This window comes from Boleophthalmus pectinirostris, unplaced genomic scaffold (assembly GCF_026225935.1).
Source record: "Boleophthalmus pectinirostris isolate CB_2022bp ecotype Guang Dong unplaced genomic scaffold, ASM2622593v1 HiC_scaffold_7, whole genome shotgun sequence".
Classification (NCBI taxonomy): Eukaryota; Metazoa; Chordata; class Actinopteri; order Gobiiformes; family Gobiidae; genus Boleophthalmus; species Boleophthalmus pectinirostris.
In genome coordinates, this window is record NW_026571473.1 from 42,595,048 (window position 1) to 42,607,785 (window position 12,738).

A 12,738-nucleotide genomic window follows, 5' to 3' on the forward strand; every position below is an offset into this window, starting at 1 on the left:
CTGCATCATGCGAGTGTGGAGCGATGGAGGGTGAGATGATAAGAGATCAGCTCATTTCAAATACACATCTCAGTGCTGTGCGAGATAAACTCCTCCTTGAAAACGAACTGACTTTGGACAAAGCAGTAACTATTGCTACACAAGTTGAGGCTGCGGTGAAAAACGCTACTCTGCTAACAGCTAACAGACAAGCACCCACAGCGCCAGTACAGGCAATCGGTCCGTCCCGCTCAAATTTTCGAGGGAAAAGAGATTCATGTCCCACCAAGTCCAGTGCTCATGACTGTAACAAGCAAGCTACAACAGCTAACAAGCAACAACGCAAATGCTTTAGATGTGGATCAAACAAACATATTGCCACTGACAGAAACTGCCCAGCTGCTTCAGTACAGTGTAATAACTGTGGGAAAAGAGGACATTTTGCCAAGGTATGCAGATCAGGTGCTAAATCTGTAAACCAAATACAAGAAGTTGTCGTGCCTGAGTTAGCCATTCTTTGTGTTGATAATGTTAAGTTGGCAGCTGCAGCATTTGATAAGCTCACGTGCGCAGTGAATATTGAGGCACCAAAAGGGAATGAACATCCAGTTGAACTAATAGTGGACACTGGAGCTTCTGTGTCCATCTTATCAGAGACATTGTACAAGAAACATTTTGCTAACTGCACACTCCAAGAGCCTCAAAGCTAGTCACTTATTCCAAGGGTCACTTACCTGTCCTGGGCTGTCTCCATGCAGAAATTACGACTAAACGAGAAAAGACTTTCTATATTGTGAAAGCTGGATCTCCCTTGCTGGGTTTGGACCTGATTAAAACCCTGGGGGTCAACATCATTGATGGCAAAGTACTCCTTGACGTGGACAATGCAAACACGCCATCTGCTGGTGAGCTTGGCACAGTGCACAACATTGACTATACTCCAACTCAAACACTTGGATGTGTCAAAGGATTCATTCACAAAGTGCAAGTCAACAACAAAATCAAACCAGTACGCCAGAAACTACGACGTCTACCGCTCAGCATACGTAAGGAAGTGTCAGCTGAACTGACTCGACTACTGCAAGCAGACATCATTGAAAGAGTGGATGCTTCGGAGTGGGTGAGTCCTCTGGTTGTGGGAAGGAAACGCAGAGGGGGGCTACGCTTATGTGTTGACCTGCGTGAACCAAATAAAAGTGTCGTAATGGACTGTTACCCAACTTCCTCATATAGAGGACCTCTTTGCAGAACTGTCTGGTGCCACTCACTACAGCCAGATCGACTGAAGCTCAGCATACCACCAGTTACCTCTACACCCGGAAAGTCGCAGACTTACTGCTTTCATAACTCACGACGGCTTGTTCCAGTTCACACGTGTTCCATTTGGTCTTCGCATCTGCACCATCTGCTTTTTCAAAAGATGATGGAGACCATATTAAAGGACTTGCCAGGCGTACAGAACTACTTGGATGACATTGTTGTCTATGGAGCCTCAAAAGAAGAACATGACCGCCATCTACAAGCAGTCCTCAAGCGCCTAAGTGAAGCTGGACTGCAGATCAACTTCGGGAAAAGTGCATTTGCCCAAACAGACATTACTTTCCTTGGCCATGTCATTTCCAAAGACGGCTTACGCCCTAGCTTGGATCATCTCACTGCTATCGCAGAAGCACCTCCACTGAAGGACATGCCAGCACTACGCTCCTTCCTGGGACTGACTTCATGGTTCAGCAAGTTTATTCCTAACTATGCTACACTAGTTGAACCCCTGCGCCAAAGACTCAAAACTAGTCCACAAGCTGAGTTACACTGGGACAGGGAGGCAAATGAAAGCTTTATAAAACTGAAACAAATGCTCCTTGATAGTCCACCACTAGCCATTTATAACCCTAAACTGCCAACAGTAATCACAACAGATGCTTCTGACTATGGCTTGGGGGCTGTTCTTACCCAGTTCCATTCAGACAATACAGAATGCATAGTGGCGTTTGCATCACGTACACTGACGCCCGCCGAAAGAAAATACTCCACTACAGAAAAGGAAGCCCTTGCCTGTGTGTGGGCTGTCGAGAGATGGAGAACATACGTCTGGGGGCGCAGATTCACACTTCGAACAGACCATCAGGCCTGACTACACTTCTCAACACAAAAGGTATGAACAGAGCAGGGATGAGGATTGCAAGACGGTCAGCTAGGCTAATGTGCTTTCAGTATGACATTGAGTACCGACCAGGGAACCAAAATGTGCTGGCCGACTGTCTCTCACGTGTCCCTCTGGAGTCAACTTCACTGACTGAATCTGAACCAGACTTATATGTAGTAGAAATAGCTGAAATGTCTTCATTGTTCTCTGCACTGCCTCTCTCTGACTTTAAAGCTGAATCTGAGGACTGTCCTGAACTTAAACTACTCAGGCAGGTCAGTCAGTTCAAGTGGCCTAAAACTAAAAAGTCTCTCTCCATTGAAATACAGCCATACTTTCTAGTGAGACACGAACTTGCAGTTGACTCCCCACTGGTATTTCAGGGCACACGTCTGGTTGTCCCTAAGTCACTCAGAGAGCGCATTGTGCACCTTGCACACGAGGGTCACCAAGGCATTGTGCGCACCAAGCAACGCCTCAGAGAACTTTACTGGTTTCCAAATATGGACTCTTTAGTTTACACTGTCCTCTCCTCATGCACAGTGTGTCAGTCATGTGATAAAACTGCCAAAGCATCACCTGCCCCTTTGCAGCCAGTAGAGTTCCCCGAAGGCCCCTTTCAACATGTGGCTGTGGACATTGTTGGTCCTTTTGAACGTGGGCCACAGGACTGCAGATTTGCTATCACTCTAGTAGACTACTTTAGCAAATGGCCAGAAGTAGCCTTCACCCCAAATGCAACTACAGCTACTGTCCTTACTTTTCTGTCAGCTGTTTTTCTCTCGTGAAGGTAACCCCTGTGCTATAACAACTGATAATGGTCCACAGTTCACTTCTTGTGCTTTTGCAGACTTCCTGAAAGAAAGAGGAATTAAGCACATCAAAACAAGTGTGTACCACCCTCAAGCAAATGGGTGTGTCGAACGATTCAACAGAGTGCTGAAAGACTGTATCCAAGGAGCCCAGGCAGTTCATAAGCCATGGAAACCAACAGTGACTGCTATGCTCCAAAACTACAGGGCTACACCCCATGCTACAACCAATGAGTCTCCTTTCAAGCTCTTGCGAGGGAGACCTATGAGAACAAAACTCCACATACTGCCATATCATGACTGCACAGGACAGTATGGCCAAGTGAGATCCAGATTGGCTCTGCAACAAGAGAAAAGTAAGCGTTACACTGACAAAAAAAGAGGTGCCAGAACTCCCACATTTGCAGTTGGAGACAAGGTGCGTATCCGCAAGCCTTTTCTTGTTGGGAAAGGAGAGAGACAGTACACTGACCCTGTGTCCATTCAACAAACAAACTGGACACAGCACCTTCATCTTGAGTGACGGGAAAAGGTGGAATGCAACTCGCCTTTCTCTCTGCCCAGAGAGAGCAGTGGAACCTCATCAAGCTGGTACTGCTGGACAAGATACCAGCCAGACCGAGACTGGACCAAATCGTGCTGCTCCACAAAGAGAGCACAAACCACCCACATGGACTAAGGACTATGTAATGAAATAGCATAAAAGTCAAAGTAGCCAATAAAGCAAAACAGTTCTGATAATAGGTACTTTTGCTTAAAATGATAGGTACGTTTGGTTCAAATGGTTACTACATAAATTTGAGATTTACCACCAACTGCTGATTTTAAGTTAAAGTATTGTATGTATTTTATTTTGATAGGAATGCAACGCAGCTACAGAAAAGAAACAACTTCAGATTACTTTTATTTTTAAATCACTCTTTACTTGTTCTACAGTTCTGCAATCTTTATGAGTAATGGGGGAGATGTTGTGTTGACAGATATGTAAATGTGATTACTATAGTGGTTAGTGTAATATTACTGAGATGTACGCCTCACTTGTAAAGGGCGACGTACAGAGAAGAAAGTTGATACCAGTGTAATGTAGCCATGTGGAAAAACGGATTGCTGCATTAAATGTTATTGAAGATTCATCTAGCCTTCATTTTCTTCTACACCACCAACATAACACCCGTCCGGACCTGTTGTCCACAGCACATTCTCACTTTCCCCGCACAGAACCAGCACACAGATGATGACACGGAACAGCTCGGACCCATTCCATCAAGCACTGGTCTTGCTCACTCCCATCTGGAACCAGCACATGGAGGACGGAGCCTCTGGACCATCTGACCAACGCGCTCGGAAGACCAGACCAAGGACCAGACCCCAGCCCCATCCTGAGGGTCTGAGCTGCGGTGAGTTCCTCTTTACCGCTGTTGGCTGCTGCTGTTTCCCGACCTCAGAGCTTCTGCTCCGGGCTGATGTACGGTGAGTTTGTACAACGTTCTACATGTTGCTGTTTTATGAGTTCATGACACTTGAGATGAGGACGGTCCGTGGTCTTAACAGGGAACATCGGTGTTGATAGTTGGAGGTATTGCTGTTCTACCGGGAAACAGAGGCTCGTCAATCGGACCAATTTTGGTTCGTTTGCCGGTGTACTGCAGATCTGGGACGTCTTCTTCAGCAGAAATCATTTTTAAAAAGCACCCTGGGGGCATTATACGGGTCGGTAATGTTTTAATCAGTTAAATTTTTTTATATAAAGTTCAATGTCTTCAATGCTTCAGCGGTGGCACTATTCATTTTTACTGCCAAAATGGCGGCTCGCCCACCGTGAGTCACGTGGGGTCCGGAGCTCTATATTGTTATTTGTTTAGGTAAACTACAGAAAAGCTGCTTTAAAATGACTAAAACAGAAAGTAAATGTGACTATACTGACTCACATGTTAGTTATGAATGGGTCGGGTGCAGAGCAATTTTCCTTAATTACGCAATTTATTATTACCAAAAACTCCAAACTGGGAGGGTGACCAGATTTTCAAAATTCTAAACTGGGACACACCTGGGTTGGGATGGTTGATATAATTAAAACTGGCAAAAGAGCACGTAACATTGTGCATTCTCACGTCAGCCATAATCAGAAGAGCGAGACAGTCCCAGTTTTGAGCCCTGTGTCCCCTGTCCCAGTGGATTTATCCAAAAGCAAGACATGTCCCTAGCATCTCTATTTTTGACCAGTGTAATACCTGCCAACAGTAAAGAAAGGCATATATTGTCATTTGTTTAGGTAAACTACAGAAAAGCTGCTTTAAACAAAACCAAAACAGAAAGTAAATGTGACTATAATGACACACATGTTAATTATGAATGGGCCAGGTGCAGAACAATTTTCCTTAATTATGCCCCCCTTTTTACAATTTAATTATTACCAAAAACTCCAAACCGGTAGGGTGACCAGATTTTTTCAATTCTAAACTGGAACACTTCTGGGTTGGGATGGTTGATATAATTAAAACTGTGAAAAGAGCACGTAACATTGTGCATTCTCACGTCAGCCATAATCAGAAGAGCTTCTGTCACTGTATTTTTTATTTTAATTTATTTTTTTGCTTTATGGTCATTTGCAAACACGGTTTCTGTATTTTGGCTGAAGAAATTACAATGTTTGCTCCTATTTACTGTTGGCAGGGATCAGATTAGTCAAAAATTGTGATTGTCCTGTTTTAGTCCTGGTTTAGAGTTGATGTAGTCTTGGTTTAGCCCTGTTTGTCCTGCTTTAGATCAAATTGGTCAAAAATAGGGACATCTGAGACATTTCTTGTATAAAACTGGGACAAATCACTGTTTTGTATAAATCTGACGGGGCAGGGGACACAGGGCTCAAAACTGGGACTGTCCTGGATAAATAGAGACGTCTGGTCACCAGTGTTGGGAGTAACGCGTCATAAAAGTAACAAATTACTGTAATGTGTTGCTTTTTGCTGTAACGCAGTAATGTAAGAGCATTACAGGGGGAAAAAATTTATATTTTACTCGGTACAAGTGGTGGGTTTTCCGTTTTCCGTTTTTCTTCATACAAATTCGCAAAAATCACCGCAGTATCAGCAGCAGTGAAACGCCGGAGACACGCCCGCGTAGACTGTGAGGTGACTGCGGGCAAAAGGGCCGACGCAGAACTCCACGCACCACAGGGCCAACCGCATCTGATGCCCGATAGTGCTTTGCAGATGCCCTGTCTGCAAAAGCGCTTCCAAGTTCTAGTCTAAGATTAGTCCTGGTTTGGTCCTGGATTAGTTTTGATTTAAATCTGTTTTAGTCCTGGTTCAGTTCTGGTTTAGACCTGTTTTAGTCTTGGTTCAGTTCTGTTTTAGTCCTGATTCAATCCGGGTTCAGCTCTGATACAGTCCTCCTGGTTCAGTCCATATACGGCGCAAAAGTTCAGCATCTTCGCAGTTATTTTTGTGAGAGTAACTTCAAAGTAATGCAATAGTAATATAATGCCTTACATTTTAAATACAGTAATATTGTAATGTAACGAATTACTTTGAAATGACAGTAATAAGTCATAAATCACACATTACAGTTTTGAAGTAACTTGCTTAACAGTGCTGGTCACCCTACAATCCCAGTTTTTTTTTATTTAGAAAATCTGGTCACCCTAAATGTAGTTGAAATAGGCCATTCTATTCTATTTTCCACAGGGGAGAGTATGTAGCTCCTTTAAGCAGTCCGCCTCCATCTCCCTCCCTTTGCACAAACGATCGATCGATAGTTGAAAACAGCCCAACACATTTTCGCATTCACCTCCCGTGTTGATGTAGTTCCAGCCGGCGCCCGCTACAACGTGTGGCGCTGCGCCGCTGTTTAAACCCTGACCCTGCCTCCTCAACACACGAAGAAGTCACCGAACGGAGCGGCTGCGGTTAGCTTAGCATGGTTAGCATCTTCTGTTTCTGATGCTTTTTCTCCCAAATCTGTTCTCACTTTTAACAATTAATCACCTTGACAACGGGACACAACTGTTGTGTTGACAGATTTGTAAATGTGATTACTATAGTGGTTAGTGTAAGATTACTGAGATGTACGCCTCACCTGTAGAGGGCAACGTAACATAAAAGAGGGGAACTTGAGTGATAGAAAGTTAATACCATTGTAATGTAGCCATGTGAAAAACTGATTGCTGCTTTAAACGTTATTGAAGATTCATCTAGCCTTCGTTTCTTCTACACCACCAACATAACAAATTGGCGACGAGGATGAGCGCGTCAGTACCGTTCCCACCGTTTTTTCTTCCACATGTTGGTGAGCCGCCTATTCCTTTTGCTACTTGGTGGAAAATGTTTGCTAACTACATGCTGGTTATAAATGCTACTGAAGATGCATGGCCAGATGCCAGAAAACAAGCTGTATTACTGCACTGCCTTGGCCCAGAAGGACAACGCCTTTTCTACACTTTACCGGACCAAGGTGACACAATGGCAACAGCGATGGCTGCGCTTGAAAAGCATTTCATCCCGAAAGTCAATGTCGTAGCATGCAGACACATTCCGACAACGTGTTCAGCGTTCGGATGAGACGGCTACTCAGTACGTGGCTGCGCTAAGAGACTTGGCTGCATCATGCGAGTGTGGAGCGATGGAGGGTGAGATGATAAGAGATCAGCTCATTTCAAATACACATCTCAGTGCTGTGCGAGATAAACTCCTCCTTGAAAACGAACTGACTTTGGACAAAGCAGTAACTATTGCTACACAAGTTGAGGCTGCGGTGAAAAACGCTACTCTGCTAACAGCTAACAGACAAGCACCCACGGCGCCAGTACAGGCAATCGGTCCGTCCCGCTCAAGTTTTCGAGGGAAAAGAGATTCATGTCCCACCAAGTCCAGTGCTCATGACTGTAACAAGCAAGCTACAACAGCTAACAAGCAACAACGCAAATGCTTTAGATGTGGATCAAACAAACATATTGCCACTGACAGAAACTGCCCAGCTGCTTCAGTACAGTGTAATAACTGTGGGAAAAGAGGACATTTTGCCAAGGTATGCAGATCAGGTGCTAAATCTGTAAACCAAATACAAGAAGTTGTCGTGCCTGAGTTAGCCATTCTTTGTGTTGATAATGTTAAGTTGGCAGCTGCAGCATTTGATAAGCTCACGTGCGCAGTGAATATTGAGGCACCAAAAGGGAATGAACATCCAGTTGAACTAATAGTGGACACTGGAGCTTCTGTGTCCATCTTATCAGAGACATTGTACAAGAAACATTTTGCTAACTGCACACTCCAAGAGCCTCAAAGCTAGTCACTTATTCCAAGGGTCACTTACCTGTCCTGGGCTGTCTCCATGCAGAAATTACGACTAAACGAGAAAAGACTTTCTATATTGTGAAAGCTGGATCTCCCTTGCTGGGTTTGGACCTGATTAAAACCCTGGGGGTCAACATCATTGATGGCAAAGTACTCCTTGATGTGGACAAGGCAAACACACCATCTGCTGTTGAGCTTGGCACAGTGCACAACATTGACTATACTCCAACTCAAACACTTGGATGTGTCAAAGGATTCATTCACAAAGTGCAAGTCAACAACAAAATCAGACCAGTACGCCAGAAACTACGACATCCACCGCTCAGCATACGTAAGGAAGTGTCAGCTGAACTGGCTCGACTACTGCAAGCAGACATCATTGAAAGAGTGGATGCTTCGGAGTGGGTGAGTCCTCTGGTTGTGGGAAGGAAACGCAGACGGGGGGCTACGCTTATGTGTTGACCTGCATGAACCAAATAAAAGTGTCGTAATGGACTGTTACCAACTTCCTCATATGGAGGATCTCTTTGCAGAACTGTCTGGTACCACTCACTACAGCCAGATCGACTGAAGCTCAGCATACCACCAGTTACCTCTACACCCGGAAAGTCGCAGACTAACTGCTTTCATAACTCACGACGGCTTATTCCATTTCACACATGTTCCATTTGGTTTCGCATCTGCACCATCTGCTTTTCAAAAGATGATGGAGACCATATTAAAGGACTTGCCAGGCGTACAGAACTACTTGGATGACATTGTTGTCTATGGAGCCTCAAAAGAAGAACATGACCGCCATCTACAAGCAGTCCTCAAGCACCTAAGTGAGGCTGGACTGCAGATCAACTCGGGAAAAGTGCATTTGCCCAAACAGACATTACTTTCCTTGGCCATGTCATTTCCAAAGACGGCTTACGCCCTAGCTCGGATCATCTCACTGCTATCGCAGAAGCACCTGCACCGAAGGACATGCCAGCACTACGCTCCTTCCTGGGACTGACTTCATGGTTCGCGCTGACTGGACGTCCCTGAGCAAATCCCGCACCTCAGAAAAACTGTTGTGTGTCCTGTGTGTTATATACATTTATTATTTATCCGATACCTGATCGGACCATAACGGCCGAGTCCAGATCGAGTCCGCAGTGATCAGATAGGGACAACCTTACTATACACTATACAAAAATACTGTTTTGGACCAACAGAAAGTAATTAGTTTGATAAATATTACACTCACACTTCATGGACTTGTCATAAAGAACCAAAAGCAGTTTTCTAAAGCCTGGACAAAGCAAAATCATCACCACAAACCTGTGACTCTGCTTTGAGCGTGAGGAGCACCTCGTCTCTCTCGTCTTTAGGCACTTTTCCAACTATTTCACAGGGGAATGTGTGTAGCTCCTTTAAACAGTCCGCCTCCATCTCCCTCCCTTTGCACAAATGATCATTAAACAGCGTCATGTTGGTCCCCGTCATGGCACACTCGATGAAGACCCCATTCAGAAGAGCCACTGCAATCCAGGTGCTCGGAGCCAGGAACGCAAACGTCGAAATCTGAAAGATCACATTTATAAGAGACTTCACTCTACTGCAGCTGCCACACACTTTCTCCTCTCTTCGACACAAACCCGTCACCAATTTCCATGTTTTCTTGGACAAAATAAAACCAAGAGTGATCAACGCCAAAGCAGGAACAAGCAAAAACACAAAGCCGTACAAGAAGTTGAGTTGGTTGCAGGGGCATTGGAAAACCACACTGGAGAAAATCTGTTCACTTCCTGCAGTGAGTAACGCGACCAGGCCGAAGCTGAGGCTGGTCTGCTTGTTGGCGATGTTGAGGATGGTTTTAAACTTGTCCATTTCGCTGCAGAGGTGAGACAAAAGCTACAGTCGGTTCTGTAGTGGCTTAAGCTGTGGCTGTGTCTTCCTCTTTTGAGTTGAAACCCTCACCTCCCCTTCCCTAAAATGAGGGCACAAACACTTTTGGTGTCGTGAGCCAGGGGAACTACAGTGTTGCCTAAACAAAAACTCAAGTACACTTCAGAATGTCACTGTTCAGATGTAGTGTCCACTAACTACTTGCTTGCCACGAAACAGTGAAATATTAAGCATCTTGTGTATTTTTGTTGCTAAAAATACTTTCCTTAAAACATGTTTTCTTGCTGTGAGCAGGCCCGCCTCTTCACAGATCAGACTTGTAACTTAATCGGGTTGCACCACCTGCTTGTGTTGGCAAAAACAAGAACAGAAAAACTCCCTGGAGACAACTGGCAGACCCTCCACTATTTAAAAATACAAAAAAATGTTCTGAAATGTGATTCTTGTAGTAGTTTGTCACTTCATATTTCAGTATTTTTGTCTGGAACTGTTTAAAATATGAACTTTGAGCAGAAACTTATTATTAAAACATAAATCGAATCACAATTGGGTCATTCCACGCCATTTCATCAAATTTCCAGAAAATCTCACGCATCATGTTTTTTAAAAATTTTGAAAAAATTACCAGCTGGTCCCTTACTATCATGTACTATCTATTATGAAGCTCCTTCAATTAAAAATTGAAGGAGCTTCATAAAACACATATGTTTGGTACCAAATGAACACTGTTGGGCAAGTTACTTTGAAACTGTAATGCGTTATTTATTACTTGTTACTGTCATTTCAAAGTAATTCGTTACATTACAATATTACTGCATTTAAAATGTAAGGCATTACTTTACTATTGCATTACTTTAAGTTACTCTCACCAAAATAACTTTTGCGCTGTATATGGACTGAACCAGGACTAAACCAGAGCTGAACCAGGACTAAACCAGAAGTGAACTAGGACTAAACTAGAACTGAACTAGGACTAAAACAGGACTCACTGTAGGGACGGGCTCGAAGGTGACGCAGGAGAAAGGAGCGGCTCTGCTCCGCACCTCACGGAGGTAAGAGCGGCTGTCACCCGATCGCTCTTTACAGACACCCTGCTGCTCGGGCTCACGGTCCTGATTTCAGCAACTATTTGCAGGTACCCGAGCCGGTGCAAGACTCTGTTACAGCGCGTAACTTCTACCTTCCTTCAGCGAGTCCAGAAGTCCAACTTTTTGTGTGATGGTTTGCATCTTCCTCTGCCTTTTGGGTGCGAGTGCAGGAGCCTTTGTCGGTGCAGAACGTTTCGTCGACGTTGTGGGTTTTCGTCGGGGAGAAAACTTGCAACCGTACAGCACTTCAGAATCACACTGATACAGATTGAACATGTATTTAAATTTGGCAGCTGAACACATTCTGTACTGTACAGGAGACAGGAGTCCCTCGGCCAGTCAGGACGCAGCGGGAGGAACGCAATACGCATTCATACAATGTAAAAAAAACAGGGCATGCAAAATTGCACACAAAAAAAATAAATAAATAAAAATCTGCGAGACAGCGAAAAGTGAACTGCGATAGAGGGAGGGACGAGTGTAAACCAGGTCTAAACCAGAACTGACCCAGGTCTAAACCAGGTCTAAACAGCGTGGAGTTCTGTGTCAGTCCTTTCGCCCGCGGTTACCCGAAGGTCTACGAGGGCGCATGTCCGGCGTTTCACCGCTGCTGATATCGAGGTGATTTTAGCGAATTTGTATGAAGAAAAACCCACCACTTCAATCCAGGTTAAAAAAACACTGTAACGCGCGTTACTCACATTTGTACCAAGTAAAATATTACTATTTTTTTCCCCTGTAATGCCTTACATTACTGCGTTACAGCAAAAAGTAATGCATTACTGTAATTCGTTACTTTTATAACGCGTTACTCCCAACACTGCAAATGAAAGGTCTTTTTCTGGTCTTTCAAGAAAAAATTATTCCAAATTTTTTCATCACTACCCACATGCCATAAATTACATGTGAAAATCTGACCATGTTGTGTTTTCTTGTTTTTAACAGGACCCTCACACATACTATAACTATTTCAAATTTTCAACATTTGGTGTTTTTTTTTTTTAACAGTTCTAGTACAAATCTTGATTCTCAAAAAAATTCACGGTTCTCCAACACCCACAAGTAGGTTTAAAAAGGGGCTAAAAATGGTACACTACAGAAATGAACAAGTTTTTTTTTTTTTTTTTCATTTTTAAGTTCATATAAAATGACAATGAGTTGAGATACCAAACTTTTGATAGATGTTTTTTGAACACAGAGTAGAGGAGAATAGGCCTACAAAATTTCAGGCCTCTATGTGTGATACTTACAGAGATATCGACCTGTGAAAACAGCCGAGAAAAAATGACGTGCATTTTGGGCCTGTAACTTGACACATACCTCCCTCACTAAATGAGCTGAAACTTAAAAAGTATTGATCGAAAATGACTAAAACTTCACAGGGTTGGTACATGGGAGTCAGGGACTATTTGGTAATTTTTTCAGAGTTTTTGAGATGAAGTGCGTGGGCCATTTGTTGAAATGCCGTGGAATGACCCAATTGCAATGCTTGTAGGTTGTCAGAAAAAATGTAATGAGATATTTTTCCATTTAGTTCAGCAGCTCTAAAT

At 43.7% G+C, this 12,738-nt stretch overlaps 2 protein-coding genes across 2 annotated transcripts in view; one reads left to right on the top strand and one right to left on the bottom strand.

Moving 5' to 3' along the window:
- LOC129412093 (interferon-induced very large GTPase 1-like) overlaps positions 1-12,738 on the top strand; it is a 218,737-nt gene that overhangs the window by 103,651 nt on the left and 102,348 nt on the right.
- On the bottom strand, positions 7,509-10,153 carry LOC129412101 (calcium homeostasis modulator protein 6-like). The gene has a single exon (XM_055165106.1). The coding sequence runs from the start codon at positions 10,080-10,082 to the stop codon at positions 9,498-9,500; it is 585 nt and encodes a 194-aa protein (XP_055021081.1). The 5' UTR covers positions 10,083-10,153; the 3' UTR covers positions 7,509-9,497.

Coding starts and splice junctions, on each gene's coding strand:
- LOC129412101 (XM_055165106.1), bottom strand. CDS start 10,082: ATGGACAAGTTTAAAACCATCCTCAACATCGCCAACAAGCAGACCAGC.